This window comes from Mus caroli, chromosome 2 (genome assembly GCF_900094665.2).
Source record: "Mus caroli chromosome 2, CAROLI_EIJ_v1.1, whole genome shotgun sequence".
NCBI lineage: Eukaryota > Metazoa > Chordata > Mammalia > Rodentia > Muridae > Mus > Mus caroli.
Window position 1 is genome coordinate 30,593,175 of NC_034571.1, and position 17,829 is coordinate 30,611,003.

Here is a 17,829-nt window from a genome sequence, read left to right on the forward strand (position 1 = left end):
ATTAAAAAAAAAAGCACAAGAAAGGGGGGAAAACAAAATAAAATGTTATTTCTAAACTGAAACTAAATCCCCAGTGTCCACTCATTGGTCTCTCTATGCCAAGGAAGACAGAAATGAATACAGGGTAACTGTGTACACACACCTACACACACACACACACACACACCCCTCTCTCTCTCTCTCTCTCTCTGTTTGTTCACTGAGAGGCTCTGAGAGCAGCAATGAGTTCTGACTCATCTCAGTTTCTGAAAATTCAGTTTTGACGGAAGGGCCTGAGAGCCTCTGAGAAACAGCTAGCTCCAGCCGGAGACAGAGTACACTAAAGCAGCTCAGCATGGCTGCCCGTCCAGAGGACACAGGTCTGATTCCTAGAACCCACATGGTGGCTCACCACCTTCTGGGACTCTAGTCCCAGGAGACCCAATGTCCTTTTCTGGCTTCTGCAGGTGCTATTTGTACATGGTACACAGACATACATTTGGGCAAACGTGTAAATACATTATATACAGAAAATAAAAATAATCTCAGGGGAGGAGGAATGGGAAACTATACTCAGAATGTAATGTATGAGAGAAGAATAAAAAAATAAAAAATAGCCAGGTAAGGTAGTGGCGGTGGTGCACACCTTTAATCCCAGCACTTGGGAGGCAGAGGCAGGCAGTCTCTGAGTTCAAGGCCAGCCTGGTCTACAGAGTGAATTCCAGGACAGCCAGGGCTACATAGAGAAACCCTGTCTCAAAAACCAAAAAAATACATAAGTAATCTCAAGAAAATTGGCCAAGGCAAAACTGAACGAGCAGCAGAGCGATGGAGCGACAAGGCCGACAGGCAGCTCGTGTACTGCTGTATCCTACTATAAACCATGGACTAGGCAGAGAGGCTCTTCAGTGTGAACTCAGCACTCAGAAGGCAGACACATGGATTATCACAAGTTCAAGACCAGCCTGGTCTACATGAGTTCCCAGTCAGCTTAGGCTACATAATGAGATCCTGTCTCAAAAACCAAGGACAACAACAAAAGCTAACTGAGAAGAGCATAATGCTGGCGACTGGGGAGACATGATGGAGTATGTCAGAGTGCTGATGAATGGGACTGCACACAGAATAATGTGGCATTTGCAGGAAACTTACTAACTCATCAAAAGGGAGAGAAGAACTGGGTTGGAAACTTACTTTCAAATGAGGAAGAAGTGTTTGTCTTCCCAACTGTATGACTTTCAAATCACCAGTGAGACACCTCATTGAACCACCTCCAAAGTGTTCTAAGTGTGATTAGACACAGACTGCACAGAGAAAAGATCTAAGTGCTGTCAAAGGCAAGATTCTTACAAAACCAAGTTCTAACAGCATTATGGATTATTAAACAGATTTTTCTGTTTTGTTTTTTTTTTTCTTAAGACATGGTTTCTCTGTATAGCCCTGGCTGTCCTGGAACTTGCTCTATAGACAAGGCTGGTCTCGAATTCACAGATAATCACTTTTCTCTGCCTTCCGAGTGCTGGGATCAAAAGTGTGCACCACATCTCCCGGTTTGACAGATCATCTTTAATCACAACCAGACTCACCCTTAATCCTGAATTCAGAGTCCATACTCATTTCAGACCCAACCATAACACGCAAACTGTACATGGCTGTGTCCCATACCTCTCCTCTAGAAGAGTCCTTACTCGGGGACGAAGATGACGAGTGAGGTGCAGCCACCAAAGAAGTAGCACCAGTGGCTGCAGCTGGAGGAAGTTCTTCATTCCCTGGACGTCGGTTCCAGCTGGGGTCACTCATGGGCCGCCGCACAGAAGATACGATATCAGAGCTTCTGCTGCGAACCAGTCTCTCAGGGTAAGAGTGTCTCTGCTTGAACACCTCCATTTCAGCTGCAGTTAAAACGTGAGAACCAAAGTTTGGCAACCTGGCCTCATTTCCTCCCACTGCACCTTCCAGGATTGGAGGATCCGGAGGTGGATGCGAGGGTCGGGCATAGTGAACCTTCGGCCTTACCACAGCAGAGGCCCCTGTAACACAGAAAAGAAGTTTTGCTGGAAAGAACTAATCAACAAAGGTCTACATCTCTTGCTTCTGTTTATGACAGAGTCCAAAAGTTCATACCACCAGCTTACCTTCATGTGAGGACAGTGGATCAAACATGGCAAGCAGAGACTCTGACTGAGAGGGAGGAGAGGTCAGCTGATGAGCGCCTACAAGAAGGCACATCATGAGATCAGCCACATGCAGACAGCGTTCCACATAGTGAAGAAGGCACTGAGACTCTCCCACAGCTTTTCTCTCTTAATCAATTAGAACTTGAGAAGCATACCAGCAATAAAGACACCAATAAGTATCAAATTCTGATTACCCTGCATTTTAATCTGCATGTAGGGATTTTCACTCCACTTAGAGGGAGCAACATCTACCTGCTTATTACCTAATGGACAAATACTATTATAGTTAGTGTGAAGACGGCCTCCATGAGAACTCACACATATTTAAAGTGATGGCTCAGCTTCTCTAAGACTTACTTCTCCCAGCATAAAAACAAGAAATACTATCTAAAGAAGAGGTGGAAAACTATAGAATTTGAAAGTCTAATATTGCTTTCAGCAAATGTCTTGATTTAAAAAAAAAAAAATCTATGAGTGAAATGAATATATAATACCATGAAATTGACTCTAATTTCTAAATATACTATTTTAGACTACAGAACTCCCCCTCCCCAAAAGATAACCCTAACTAAGCATGTCTTAACACAACTAGAAATATTAAAATAGGTAAGTATACACAGACTAAAACTTTCTCCACTCACGGATTTCCTTATAACAGATTTCTAGAAGTAGTTCTTTTTTTTTATTTCCCCTTTTTTTTCGAGACAGGGTTTCTCTGTGTAGATCTTGGCTGTTCTGGAACTCACTCTGTAGACCAGGCTGGCCTTGAACTCAGAAATCTGCCTGCCTCTGCCTCTGCAAGTGCTGGGATTAAAGGCGTGCAGCACCACTGCAAGATTTATTTATTATTTATATGTAAGTACACTGTAGCTGTCCTCAGACACACCAGTAGAGGGCATCAGATGTCATTTTAGATGGTTGTAAAATAAACCACCACGTGGTTGCTAGGATTTGAACTCAGGACCTTCATTAGAACACTCAGTGCTCTTAACCACTGAGCCATCTCTCCAGCCCCCTCTAGAAGCAGTTCTAACTGAGCCAAATTTAGAATATGATCATCTAAATCCCCAAGAATACATTGACAAGTTATGCCCCACTTTGTTTTTTAGGGCTTTGTGTTGGTTGTTTTAGGATTTTTTTTTTTTCCTTTTTCTTTCGTTTTTATTTTTTTGGGTCAGGACTCACTATGTAGACTTGGCTGACCTAGAACTCACTATGTAGACCAGGCAAGTCTTAAACTCATAGATATTCCCTAGCCTCTACCTCCTGAGTTCTGACATGCTATAATCACCTTAAAAAGCCATTCTCACTCCCACAACTTACCATGGGCTATGTCATCCATATCTGGACTAGTTACAGAATCTTTACCCCCAAAATCAGAGCTGCACTCAGATCTCAGGTCTTCGATCTTATTGGGAATATCCTCCGATGTAGCACTTATACCTGTAAAAAATACAGCAAAAATACATAAGTAAATAAACTACAAGAAGACCAAAGTAGTTACACAAAATTTTATGAAGTTTGGAGAAATTCCTTTTCAAACTATCTATCTACACATGTGAGTTGTTGAGTGCTGTCAAGTTACCACTGTTATTCAAATACACTTATCTTGCTTTATACAATATCATCAGAATTACATGCTATACCTAAATACCGTAGCAAAAGCTATCAAAAATATCAAAAGCTGAAAGAGGAACAGCACGTCCATTATTTTAACAGGCTGTAAAAGCCACACATTAAGTTCTCAAAGATTATGGAGGCATAAAATTATTTTTTTTCCCCTGGGGACTACTGAGAACTTAAATAACATATCTCTTGGGGATGGAGATACAGCTCAGTGATAGAACACATGACTAACATGTCCCGAGTTCTGGGTTCAACAGATAGTACCATACCATAAAACAGCCAACAAAACCCAGTTATCTCTTTGGTAACACTTTATAAACAGAAAGAAGGGGATGCCTTCAAATTCCTAGCCCTTAAAACAAGACAGACATACCGGACACAACACTGAGGCCTGGTGTGCTGGGGCGGGAACTGACCTCCCTGACATCCGTATCATCAGATGTGCTGCCCAGTCCAGAACAGCTCTCCAGCTCTTGGAGGCGCTCTTCCTGCTTTAAGTCTGGAGCCTCTGAACAGAAAGCAGCTTTTGTGACTTAAGACATATAAGCGATTGGGGAATAAAGAGATTTATAAGCCTAAGCTACTTAGCAAAGCTAGTTAGATCATAGTTTAAAGAAGGTAAGGTTAAGATTTCCTCCTGATATATACACTAGTTTGTTATGTACAGATGTCAACTATTTCTAGACTACTTTAAAAAAAAAAAAAGCAAGTTCTTGGTTAACACATAAACTAATCAATAGGAGCACAGAATAATATACAACACTTTATCAACTCTCTAAATCTCAATGTTCTTAAAAGCACTTAAAATGGGCATGACAGCAGGACAATCTCAACACTCAATAGGCAGAGGCAGGTGGATCTCTGTGAGTTTGAGTCCAGCCTGAAATACACTGGCAGTTCCAGGAATAGCCTGAGCTACATGAGGAGATCCTGTCTCAAACCATCTCCAAAAATAAAGACAGGAAAATCATTTCTTTTCTTAATACTTTTTATCTACTAACTTTTTTTTTTTAAGATTTATTTATTATTATACATAAGTACACTGTAGCTGTCTGAAGACACTCCAGAAGAGGGCATCAGATCTTGTTATGGATGGTTGTGAGCCACCATGTGGTTGCTGGGATTTGAACTCGGGATCTTCGGAAGAGCAGTCGGCGCTCTTACCCACTGAGCCGTCTCACCAGCCCCATCTACTAACTTTTTGAGATGGGGATCTCACTATATAGCACAAGCTAATAATACATTTATGTGCCAAATAATTAATTCTCTTTTAAAAGACTGGAGGTTAGCTCAGTGGTTAAGAGTACTTGGTGCTCTTATAGAAGACCAAGTTCAGTTCAAAGGACCCACATGGCAGCTCACAAATGACTGTAACTCCAGTCCTAGGGGATCTGATGTTCTCTTCTGGCCTCTGCAGGCACTGCACACATGATATGCACATGTATGCTATACATGAAACAAACACTCAAAACAGAAATTAAAAATAACAAATTAGTGAAGGAGAGATAGCTCAACAGTAACGAGTGTCTGCTGGTCCTCAGAGGATGGGGTTCAGTTCCCAGCACCCACATTAGGTGGCTCACAATTGCCTGTAATGCCAGACTCCAGCCCCAGGAGACTCAATAATCTCTTTGGGAGTTCATGGGTACCTGCATTACATGTGCACATACCCATGTGAACATACAATTAAAAAAAAAAAACGATTTTTATGTCAAAAAGATTATTATAATAAGCAATCAAACAAACTTTCAGACATCTCTTAAAATGGAGAAGTTATTCCCAGAGAAAAATTTACATTTATTATGGCCATATGTATTTCTCTCCTGAAGGTTGAACTCAAGTCATCAGGCCTGGCTGTAAGCACCTTTATTCACTAAGCTATCTCACTGGCCTGGCCATCCAGGGATAAATGAAAGTATGTTGACCAGAAATTCAAATGTGTAGTCTGAGCTGGGCTGCTACTCTCATCCTGGGATGATATGGTGAAAGATACTGACCTGTCATGCACACAAAACTCACTTTCAAACAATTACTTCACAGACTCAGAAACACTTGCTATGTTGTTGTTATCGTTATTTCCTTCCTTCCTTCCTTCCTTCCTTCCTTCCTTCCTTCCTTCCTTCCTCCCTCCCTCCCTCCCTCCCTCCCTCCCTTTTTGAAACAGGGTTCCCCTGTAGCCCTAGCTGTCCAGGAACTCTGTAGACCAGACTGGCCTCGAACTCAGAAATCCGCCTGCCTCTTCCTCCAGAGTGCTGGGACTAAAAGCCTGTACCACCATCACCCAGACAGCACTTGCTATGTTAATCAGTACTGACCAACAGTACATTTTTCCTTGATAGATAGAAAGTGTTCTAGTGGGCTGGAAAGAAGGCTCAGTGGTTAAGAGCACTGACTGCTGCTCTTCCAGAGGTCCTGAGTTCACTTCCCAGCAACCACATGGTGGCTCACAACCATCTGTAATGGGATCTGATGCCTTCTTCTGGTGTGTCTGATGACAGCTACAGTGTACTCAAAATATCAAGACAAAATAAAATTAATAAATTAATTTAAAAAAGAAAGTGTTCTAATTTTTTATTTGAAATTTTTAACAGTATGACTGTCTGATATTTGCCTTATCTATACTGAGTCATCAGGTGCTGTGGTAAATGTCTGAGAATCTAGTACTTAGAAATTGAAGAAGGAGGATTTTTAAGTTCAAAGTCGGCCAGGGCCAGACCCTGTCTCAAAAAACAAAACAGAAAAACATATAAATGTATATCATTTGGCAAAATACAGGTAATATAAAAATTAAGACACCTTACACATTAAAGTTCTACAGAAAGGAAAAAGCAAACAATGACAGCATACCAACCTGAGTCACTTGGCAATACCTCTACACTCCAAGCTTCACTTGTGGTCTCTGATATGGTAGAGCCAGTGCAAGGGTCAAGGAGAACTGACCCTGAGCCTGGAAGGCACAGCAAACTGCCTAACACATTCTCTGCTGCTGCCCCTGTAACCAGTGAGAGCAAAGTGTTAGAAAGAAAGCAAAGAGGGGAGAGAACCTCTTAACACGGGAAAGTGGCTGAGGTAGCAATCATTTCATTTAAGCACAAAACTAAAAACACAAAGTTCCCAGTTGGGGACACTGGCAGAACCTCCTTTTCTTTCATTATTTTGTTTTAAATATTTAGTCTATATGTATCTATGTGCCTGAGTTATGTGCACCATGCACACGTAGGAGCTGGAGCACATCAGAAGAGGCACCAAATACCCTGGAACTAGAGTTACAGAGCTGTGAGTCACCATGTAGATCCTAGAAACTCAACTTGGATCCTCTCCTCTGCAAGAGCAGTAAGTGTAGTACTCATATCTGGGAAGCAATCTCCAGCCCCACAACCTCCCTTTCATTAAGTTCCTCCTGCTTAACTCTTATCTCTCCGCAGGGAAAACACATCTTTAGGTTCCTGTCAATTTGGGTTTTTTAAAAAAAAGATTTATTTACTTTATGTATGAGTGCTCTATCTACATGTACATCTGCATACCCGAAGAGGGCATCAGATCATATTATGCATGGTTGTAGGCCACCATGTGGCTGCTACAAATCAAACTCAGGACCTCTGGAAGAGCAGACAGTGTTCTTAACCACCGAATCATCTCTCCAGGTCCTCATGCCAATTTATTTTCACCAAGGTTTCTCAGCAAATCTTACCTATGTCCTTGATATCTTTTTTTACCTTTATAAAATTTATAGTCCTACAGGGACTATAAAAATCCAGAGAACATACCCACAGAAAGTTATATTAGCCAAACATATTTTCTTCCAGCATAATAGCCACAAATTCAAAGCATTAAATACATTTGCAAGAGACTACATGCCTCCTTCATAGCACTCAGCCAACTGCAAGTACTGCTTGTGGCCAAGAACAATGCTGCTTTGGCACGTGGAAAAAAGTAATGCAAAGCCAATTGAGAAATCTCTATGCACTACTAAAACACAAGTGAAAGGAATGGAATATTATTATATACCTGTGTTTAACAGATAACGATGAAAAGAGACGGCTTAGCGGTTAAAAACTGCCTGCTTTTCAGGGGACTTGGGTCTAACTCCCAGCAATTACATAGCAGTTCACAAGTAGCTATAACTGCCATGCCAGAGGATCCAACATTCTCTTCTGGCCTCTGAAGCTACCACACACAAGTGGTGCACAGATACATATGCTGGCAAACACTCATACACATAAAAAATAAAAATGAAAAAAAAAATACTCCAGATGGGAATTCTATACTACACTTGATTCAATCTAATAAAAGCATAACTATTTCAGATCATGAAAAAGTTTTGAGAATAGTTACAAGTAAAAGTTACCTTTTACAGATATAATATTAAACAGGCTGCAAATAGAGGCCTAAGAGATGACTCCACAGTTAAGAGCACTTACTGCACTTGCAGAGGACCAGGCTCAGTTACAGTACTCACAGTGATTCACAGTGTCTGCAAGGATAATTTCAGGGGTTGCTTCCAATGCCCTCTTTTGACTTCTGCAGATACAAGGTACATATGTGGTACCCATATATTCATACGGATACGCATACGCATGAAACACAAATAAAACTTTAAAAGAAAAAAGAATATCTGGAACATGTCTAGGCATGAAGAGGGACAGTGGAAGAATAGAAAAACAAAACTGGCCATGTGTGTCTAGTTGCTGAAGCTTAGGGCCAGGTACAGTGAGTTCCTACTATTCCCTGTTGTCTTTGGTTGATATTTTCCATAAAAAGAAAATGGAGATGGTAATTAAAATCTTTCAGAACTCACAAAACAATATTTTAAAAAGGGTGGACTCTGAATGTCACAGCACAATAAACTGACATTTTACAAAAGGAAAGCCTGGTTATCCTCTGCGACTGAGTTAAGGCTTGCAGAGATGAACTCATTCCATCGTCTTCTATGGTTCTGTGGTACTTGAGGGGGATTCTTAGAGCATCGTACACGCACACCTAATGCTCTACCAATAGCTAAACCTTACACCTCTAGCTCTTGTTTTAAAGATCTTTAGCATTCTAGTAGGCTATGTTTTATTCGGGTTTTTAGCCTCAAGAAGATAATAAGCTCACTACAAACTGAGAACGTATGCTATGCTCCAAAGAGAAGACTTGACAGGAAATTAACCCAAAAGACTTATCTGTCTTTTTTGGAGGGGTGGGGGAGGTTCAAGACAGGTTTCTCTGTGTAGCCCTGGCTGTCCTGGAACTCACTCTGTAGACCAGGCTGCCCTCAAACTCAGAAATCTGCCTGCCTCTGCCTCCCAAGTGCTAGGATTAAAGGCGTGTGCCACCACTGCCCAGCTTTCATCTGTCTTTTCTTTCTTTTCTTTGTTTTTTGTTTTGTTTTGTTTGTTTTGGTTTGTTTTATTGAGACAGAGTTTCTCTGTGCAGTCCTGGCTGACCTGGAACTCACTCTGTAGATCAAGCTGTCCTCGAACTCGCAGAGAGTCCCTGTCTCTGCCCCCCAAGTGCTGAGATTAATCTGGCCTTCTTTTATTTGGCTGTTTGGGTTTTGTTTTGTTTTGAACAGTGTGTGCATGTGAATGTGCACCATGGCACATAGATGGTCAGATGACAACTTATGGAGGACAGCTCTCTCCTTCCTTCACTATGTAGATCCTAGCTATCAAGGTTAGGTCATGAGACTTAGCAACTAGTGCCTTTGCCATCTCTATCATCTAGCTTTGGTTTTTCTCCTTTTTAAAGAAGGTGGAAAGTGGAGGAGATTAACACAGAAGGTAACACATGACTATTTAAGGTAAGTACTCAAATGTCCTGTTCCATATGGATACCAGCTTCCCAGGCTAGAGCCACCCCCTCCCATGAAGAATGAACAGATGTAACAACTAAACAGGTATTCAGTCCTACAGCCCTTGAGCACCAGTTACCTGCAATCTCTTGCAAACGATCTTCATCAACGTTCGGGTCGAAGTCACTTCCCAGGACATCAGTGCTCCAGGTCTCACTCACCGTCTCGGATATGTCCCTGTCATCTGTTAGTCCCATCATGTCACGAATCTCAAACTTCCTCAATTTATCATCAAGATTATCTTGTGTTGTAGCTATCAAAAACAAATTCAGGCACTTTACAAATGGTGGCACAGCTACAACTTCTTGGTTAACCTGAAAAAATTCTGTCAGGTTATTCATTTTATCATTAATAAGCACGTAGTTCCAGCCTGCTCCCCACTGACTAATTAACCCCAGTTAAGATTAGCAGAGACGCCGGGCGTGGTGGCGCACACCTTTAATCCTAGCACTCGGGAGGCAGAGGCAGGTGGATTTCTGAGTTCGAGGCCAGCCTGGTCTACAAAGTGAGTTCCAGGACAGCCCCAGCTATACAGAGAAAACCTGTCTCGAAAAACCAAAAAAAAAAAAAAAAAAAGATTAGCAGAGACTCCCCCCCACACCCCCAACCTCCACCTAACCACTGTTAAAAGGAGACAGATGTGCCCAGTCTAAATGAGAAAAACTAACCCAGACGGGAATGTAAAAATAACTATTTGGGGTAGCTTACTGGATCCAATCATTGTGCTAATAATTAGGTGGTAAACCCATATGTAAACTATTTCACTTAGCAATAGCTCAAGTGTGAATTCTAGAGTTTTCCTTCTTTCCTAGACCACCTTTCTTCAGCTTGCTCTGTGTATATGATGTGCACATGGATTCAGCAGCCAGAAGTACCCCTGCCACTGCTTTCCACTTTCCACTGAACTGAAAGCTCAGCACTTCAGCTAAGCACGCTTCAAGGCCTGCACTGTCTGTGGCCCAGTGCTGAGGGTATAGGCACGCATGGCCACGCCTGGCTTTGACATGATGCTAGAGACTCAGACTAAAGCACTCATGCTTGCATAGCAAGCACTCTAACTCATTGAGCTTCTACCTAGACCCATAAGTCATTCTTGTCAATTTCCGTTTTGTAAAATTTTGACTTGGGTTTTGGTGTAGGTGTTTTTGTTTATAAGACAAGGCCTCAAAATAGCATAAATTTATGATCCTCTTACTTCACCCTCTCAATGATAGGATTACAGGCTTAGGTCACCACATCTAGCTCTCAATTTGATTGTTTGCTTGTTTTTTATTTTAAAGGTAGGGTCTCTACACATAAACCAAGCTAGCTTGCCTGCTTCCTGAGTGCTAAGAATAAAGGTATGTACCATCATGCCCAGGCTTCAATTCACCCTCTTTTTAGATTTATTTATTTTATTATTTTATCTATATTAATGCCTTGCCTGTATGTATGTATGTGTACCACATGCAAGCCTGGTGTCTGGAGCCCATATAAACCATCCTAAAGGTGCTAGGATTGAACCAGGGTACTGTGCAAGAGCAGTAAATTCTCTTGATAATATTATTTAACCATTTTCTGTGAGACTGAAACATTGTAACCTGCAGGAAATCTCTAAGCAGGAGGTAACTGAAAATTGCTTTAGGAAGTTCCTGAGACTGATCAGATTCACTAGGCCCCTCCCTCCATGCCAGTATAAACAGTAAAAGTGCAGTTCGTCTCAGATGAATGGAACCAAGAAAAGCCAAGCTGCAAAGAAGAATCTGAGACCAAACCAGCTGCCTGGCAGCAGCTCAAACCTGCTGAGCTGCCTGGGAGAGTTGTACACCGAGTCACTTGGAAAGGACATTCTCCAACCTGTTAAGCAGCCTGCAGGCTGCAGTGTGCTCCGGGCTCCCAACTTTGTGAATTGTCAACCACACTAGAGTAGGCTTTATGTAGTGGTCTTTGAATCATTTCTGCTCCTATAAGTAACCCCAATACAAGTCATGATTCAGGCTGGTGAGATGGCTCAGTAGGTAAGAGCACCCGACTGTTCTTCTCAAGGTCCGGAGTTCAAATCCCAGCAACCACATGGTGGCTCACAACCATCCGTAATGAGATCTGACGCCCTCTTCTGGTGTGTCTGAAGTCAGCTACAGTGTACTCATATAATAAATAAATAAATCTTTAAAAAAAAAAGTCATGGTTCACAGTGGACTTTGGTCTATGGTGGGCTCCCTAAGTGGGATGAACAGACAAGTATTGTGTCTCTGCAGGAAAAGTTTTGTCACAAATGACTGAGCCAACTTCCAGCCTATGATTCACTTAACTTAGTGTTTCACATGTGAAGGCTGTCCACTCCTACACTGGAATCACCCAGAACACCTGTCAAAGATGTGATTCTTTTCATCTTGACTGTATGCTAATTTCAGGTTTCTCTGTTATGTGCAATAAATTTAATATTAATTCATAAGTTGAAAATGGAGCCAATATGGCAATAATTCTATACAAACCATACATTCCAGTAGTAACACTCTTCCTTTTCAGTAGTATATTTCTAGGACAGCTTGGAAAATACATTTTCTTAGAGCACCCTAGGTAATTTTCACGCACACTAAAGTGTGAGAATCACACTTAGCTGTGGATGTGCTTCCTAACGACAAGCTTCTGTTTGTTAGAGTTTATGTACAGTGCTCATGTGTGTGCAGGCAAGAGGTCAGAGAGCCAGGGATCTACCTGTGTTTGCCTCTTCATCTTTCCATGCTTCCATTCCTCCCAACCCATCACCCACCTGTCACCTAAGTGCACATGCCCAGCTTCTTATCTAACTGTTGGGGATCCAAACTTGGGCCCTGATGTTTTGTGGCAGGCAATTTACTCAGAGTCATCTTCCTACCTCCTATGTATTTCTGTTTGCATGTGTGCGTGTATACACACATACACTGGTGCCATGGTGTGTGTGTGTGGAGCTCAGAGGACAACATATAGGAGTTGGCTCTCTTCTTCCACTAGGTGGGTTCCAAGGATCAAACTCAGATAATAGACTTGGGGCTTTTAATCATTTGTAGTGTTCTTTCCCTAACCTAAGTTGTTGAGCCCTTAGTAGTTATCATTGTACCCCATAATAAATATTACAGAATTTAAAGTAACTCATACTGCTGTGTATAATTTAAGCCCAAATAATACACTTACCAACTAAACACCTTTTAAAAACTAAAGGAGCTATGGATAAATGCAACTTTAATGATCATTAATCAACTCACTGACAAGCAAACAGACTCCCTTTCCTGAAATCATGCACGTTCTTTGCTACCTGTACAGATGTGTTCTCCACCACTTTACCTTGCTCGTGTTCTAACAGCTGCAGTGCTTCAACTCCGTTACTCCCAGAAGGTCCTGCCCCAAGTTCAGATACAGACTCTCCCTCCAGGTCGAGAGAAGACACTGAATTGGAGCGATTGGAAGGACCTGGAGAAATGTTTATCCTGTCAGCAATCTTCTTAAAAAATTCATAAGTCACAATGTAATATTTCATGCCATGAAAATAGTATTTATTTCTCTTCTGGTTTTGTTCTGTTCTGTTTTGAAACAAGGCCTTACTATATAGCCCAGACTAATCTTACACTCTTCAAGTCTTCTACCTCAGCATTGTGAACCCTGCGATTACAGATATGTGCCATCATACCTGATTTAAGATGCTTTTAATATTTTATTTATTTCCTTAAAAATATAAATGCCTTTGAGCCAACGGGTCTGCCTCTAGAAATTTATCTTTAAAAACCTAATAAGGAAAATAACCTAAGGTTGCTTGTTGAAGAGCTACTATAATACTTAAAAAAGAAGTACTTTCTGTGCTAGTGTGCAGTAAAGAGTGAGCAGGAAGTGCCTGGACATGCAGAACAATGCCAGCAGGTTCATGCACCTGGACGTTCCTTGGAAATGTTCTGCAAATGACCGAATCATTAGGGCCAAGGGCCATATGTCCAACCAGATGAATGCAGTCAAGGTTAAGGTTTAATGGCCAGTTTAAAATCTATGCCATCTGTGAGCCATTGGTAGGACAAGCAAACCAGACAATTCTTTTGCTTGTTGGTTTTGTTTTTTCAAGACAGTGCTTCTCTGTGTAACCTTGGCTGCCTGGAACTCACTCTGTAGACAAGCTGGCCTCCAACCCAGAGATGCACCTGCCTGTTGCCCAGGTGATGAATTGCCAGGCATGGCGACCACACCTTTAATCCTAGCACTTGGGAAACAGAGGTAGGAGAAACTCTGTTAAGGGCAAGTCCAGTCTGGTCTACTTAGTGAATTCTGGGTCAGCCAGGGACAATAATAACACCTTGTCTCAAAATAATGAAAGGGGAAAAAAAAAGTATGTTATTTAAAAACACAAAATACAAAGGGAATGTTAATGAAACATAAAAGGGTTACAAAACATCATAAACTTGATTTTGCTATAAATAATCAAATATTAACTTTTAAGAGAACAGTGAAATTACAGGTAAGCTTATTTCTTTTCCACATTTTCTAGATTAAACATATCAGTGATTTTCTGAAAGGTTAAAGAGGATATTTATGTCTCCTATTAAATGTTAGTAAACTTGAACTTTTTTCATAAAATGAACTGCCCTAACCTATGGAATAACCAACTCTTAACTTCACAACCTGGTTTAAGAGTTTCCTTCCCCCCCCCCCCCCCCCCCACTACTGAAGATTAAGTCTAGGGATGCCAGGCAAACACTCTACCAACTACACCCTCACCTGACTTTTTTATTCCACAGTCACCTGATTCATAAAGGCATGTATGAGTGTGTGGATAAAGGAACACAGAACAGTAAAGACGTATACACAGCATCCTGCAATGCCAGCATCCACTCTCCCCAGTTACACATGCACTATATCCCTCTAAAGGAGCGCTATAAGCTTGTGCAGACACCAAGACTGAGAACCACACTTGCTGTTACTCATTTAACACTGACATGTCTTGTCATTTTATAGGACCAACAGCCTCTTGCAATGTTAATTTTATTCAGGAAACAATCTTACAGTCATGTTAAAGCTCATTAGATGAAATTTCATTATTCTCTTTAGTGAGAGGCGCAGGTGGCTTAACTATAATTTATAAGGCTCCTTTAAAGAACACAGAACAACTTCAATCACACACTCCCTGAATGAAGTAACCCTTCACCTTCAGATATGCCTTCCAGATTATCACTGCAGAGGGAAAAGCGCAAGGTTTTATCAGGTTTACCGTGGAGTTTGTTTTCATCAACAGGGACATCTCCTTGTCCTCCATCCGAAAGCTGCATGTTTAGAACCTGAAAAAATTAAAATAAAAATCTAACCTATTTCAAATGAAAGACTACTGAGAATAAAATAAACTACAAAAATGCTAATTTAAGTTCTTGTTAGTTATTTTTAACTAAAATACATTTACAAGGTCTATCAAGCTTTCAAATAGACTCAGAACAAAGTCTATGTTTGAAGATAACTCAAACTATGCCTTTCCATTCTCCTTTCAGGGCCAGCAGCAGCTAGCGTCACACAGGGAGGAGACAGGAGACAAGATGCAGCCATCAGAAAACTGGTGTTTCTCTTAAATCAGTACAGCTGTCCAGTCTGTTCTCTCAGCTTGAGTTACAGTGTTCAACTAAGAACCTGACAGATTCCTTTTGTTTGTTCAACCCAGGCTAGCCCTGAATTCCTGATCCTTGCCTCCGTCTCCTGAGTGCTAGGGTTACAGGTGTAAGCCACCACATACAACAACTGGATTTATAAACTGTGACTTTTTTTTCAAGCTAGCAATGAACTTTCTTAAAAATATAACCCATCAGTCACTGAATGTAAGTTGTTTCTAAGCCAGCAAGGTGGGTCAACAGATAAGAAAGACACTTGCCTCTAAGCCAGGATGACCTAAGATCAATCCCCTATACCAAAAATGCGTGGATCATGTACACACACACACATACACACACACGCATGCACACACAGTCTGCAAATCATTCTCTACAATCAAAGAATCAAGATGTCTTCTCATGATAGCTCTAACCTCATACTCTTAACAAATTCTTAAGACCAATTTTGTCTCCAACTTTGACCCCTCCGCCCCCACATCTCTCTCTTTCCGGCTTTTACTTTATTTTTAAGGCATAGTCTCATTGCCCAGGCTGCCTTAGACAGATCAAGCTGCCCCTGAGCATGTACAGGTATGTACCACTATGTCCAGCTTTACACGCCGTCTTCTTTTTCCTCTTTGAAGTTAAAAAAAAAAAATTAGATATATATGTTGGTGACAGGGTATACAGGTGTGAGTGCGGGTGCCTAGAAAGTCCAGATGAGGGCACTAAATCCCCTGGAGCTATGGGCAGATGAGCCACCTGATGTGGGTGATCAAAACAATACTCTATAAAAACAGCATGTGTTACCCCCCTTACCCCCCGACCCTCCACTCCTGAGACAGGTTTTCTTTCTGTAGCTCTGACTGTCCTAGAACTTGATCTATAGACCATGCTGCTCTTGAAATAACAGAAATCTAGCTGACTCTGCCTCCAGAGTGCTGGGATTAAAAGCATAAGCCACCACCACTGGCACCATATGTGCTTTTAGCTTAACCATTCTGCCATCATAGTTCCCTGATCTCATTCTTTAAAAACAAACAAACAAAAAGGCAATCTGGGCTAGAGAAAGCTCGGTAGTTAAAAGCACTTGTTGCTCTTTCAGACGACCTGAATTTGATTTCCAACCCCTACATGATGGCTTACAACAATCTGTAATTCCAGGTTCAGGGGATCTGAACTGGCCATTAATGGCCAGGGGATCTAGGACAGCCAGGCCTATGTAGTGAGACCTTGTCTCAAGATAAAAAACTAAAAATTAAAGACATGTATTTTTTTTTTTTTTTGGTTTTTCGAGACGCATACCTCATTTTCTGACATCATCCCTGGAGTGAGCTGAGGGCCTGTCCCTAAGGAAATGACCAGCACCTCTTCTGGCTGTACCTCCTGGATGGTTTCTTGAGATGATCCTTCATGATCCATATGTAGGTCCATTAGCATATTACTTCGGCTTCTGCTCCGAGTTGCTAACGAATAAAATAAGGGAAAAACTCACAATGAAAAAAAACAGCACACTGAATATAAAAATGTGTTTTCTGTTTGTGTTGAACATTTGTACATGCATAAAAGACAATGGTGAAAACACAGCAAAAAAATCCAGACAAAACAAACACTAGGTCTCCCTAGTCATTCTCCTGATGACAATAGACTCTTCTTCAAATCTGACCACTAGAGGGCTGGTGAGTTGGCTCAGCAGTTAAGAGCACTTGCTGCTCTTGCAGAGGACCTGAGTTCAATTCTCAACAAGCACATACTAGCTTATAGATGTATAACTCCAGTTCCAGGGAGGCTGACACCCTCTTCTGCCCTCTCCAGGCACCAGGCATGCATAGACACACATGCAGGCAAAACACTCCCACACATGTTGCTCTACCTCCACTAGAAAGGAAGGCTACACCTGACACCACTGTGATACAGGAAACATTCTCTCTAGCCAGCCAGGAGTTCAGGGACAACAAAAGCACTACCCCATTCTCAAGGTTCCAATAAAACACTTAAACTATTTTTCTTATAAAAGTTTTAACTGCCCGCAGTCTCCCATTCTAATAAATAAACTTATAAATGTAAAAAGTGTCATGTGAAAACCTGGTAAACAATGGCGTGGCATGCGTATTTCTGTAAGATAGGGTTGTACTATGTAGTGCAGAGAAGCCTGGCTCCTACTGCCCTGCTTCCCCCTTTTGGATACTGAGGTGACAGGCTTCCACCATTGTACCCAGTAAAGTAATTATAGAATTACTGGCAAAACCAGGGAGTTTCTGAAAGCAGATTTCTTTCTTCTGAATATTATCAACTCTTTCCAGAGACACAGGAGCATTGCTTTATGTTAAAGTGAGATCCTTTCTGCTTTACTAGACTCTCTATACAAGAGTCAGACTGATACGATGGCTCAGTAGTAAAGGCTGCCACGCCTGGTGACCTGAGTTCGTTTCCCAGAACCCACTTGGTAGAAAAAGAAAGCTGACCCCAATAAGTTGTTCTCTGACCTCCACCTGTACATACTGGCACAACCATACATATATATACATACATATATACATACACACACACAGTTTTTTAAAAACTCACCTACCTTTTCTCCTACCATGAATACATATTTTTCCCTTTTCTTTTTTTTCTTTCTTTCTTTTTTTTTTTT

The 17,829-nt window shown here is 41.4% G+C and overlaps 1 protein-coding gene across 7 annotated transcripts in view; it reads right to left on the minus strand.

Annotated features, from left to right (window-relative positions):
• The window catches only part of Gapvd1 (GTPase activating protein and VPS9 domains 1), a 77,480-nt gene that overhangs the window by 25,887 nt on the left and 33,764 nt on the right, over positions 1 to 17,829 (minus strand). For 4 of the 7 annotated variants that reach the window (XM_029472038.1, XM_021184153.2, XM_029472039.1 and 1 more), the window contains 9 exons: positions 16,497 to 16,657; positions 14,765 to 14,894; positions 12,922 to 13,047; positions 9,698 to 9,871; positions 6,634 to 6,774; positions 4,156 to 4,290; positions 3,480 to 3,599; positions 2,115 to 2,192; positions 1,645 to 2,009 (listed from right to left, as the gene is read on the minus strand). In XM_029472038.1, coding sequence (XP_029327898.1) covers positions 1,645 to 2,009; positions 2,115 to 2,192; positions 3,480 to 3,599; positions 4,156 to 4,290; positions 6,634 to 6,774; positions 9,698 to 9,871; positions 12,922 to 13,047; positions 14,765 to 14,894; positions 16,497 to 16,657 — 1,430 coding nt within the window. The remainder of the gene's footprint in view (positions 1 to 1,644; positions 2,010 to 2,114; positions 2,193 to 3,479; positions 3,600 to 4,155; positions 4,291 to 6,633; positions 6,775 to 9,697; positions 9,872 to 12,921; positions 13,048 to 14,764; positions 14,895 to 16,496; positions 16,658 to 17,829) is intronic. The other 3 variants (XM_021184146.2, XM_021184158.2, XM_029472032.1) reach the window with 1 other exon arrangement.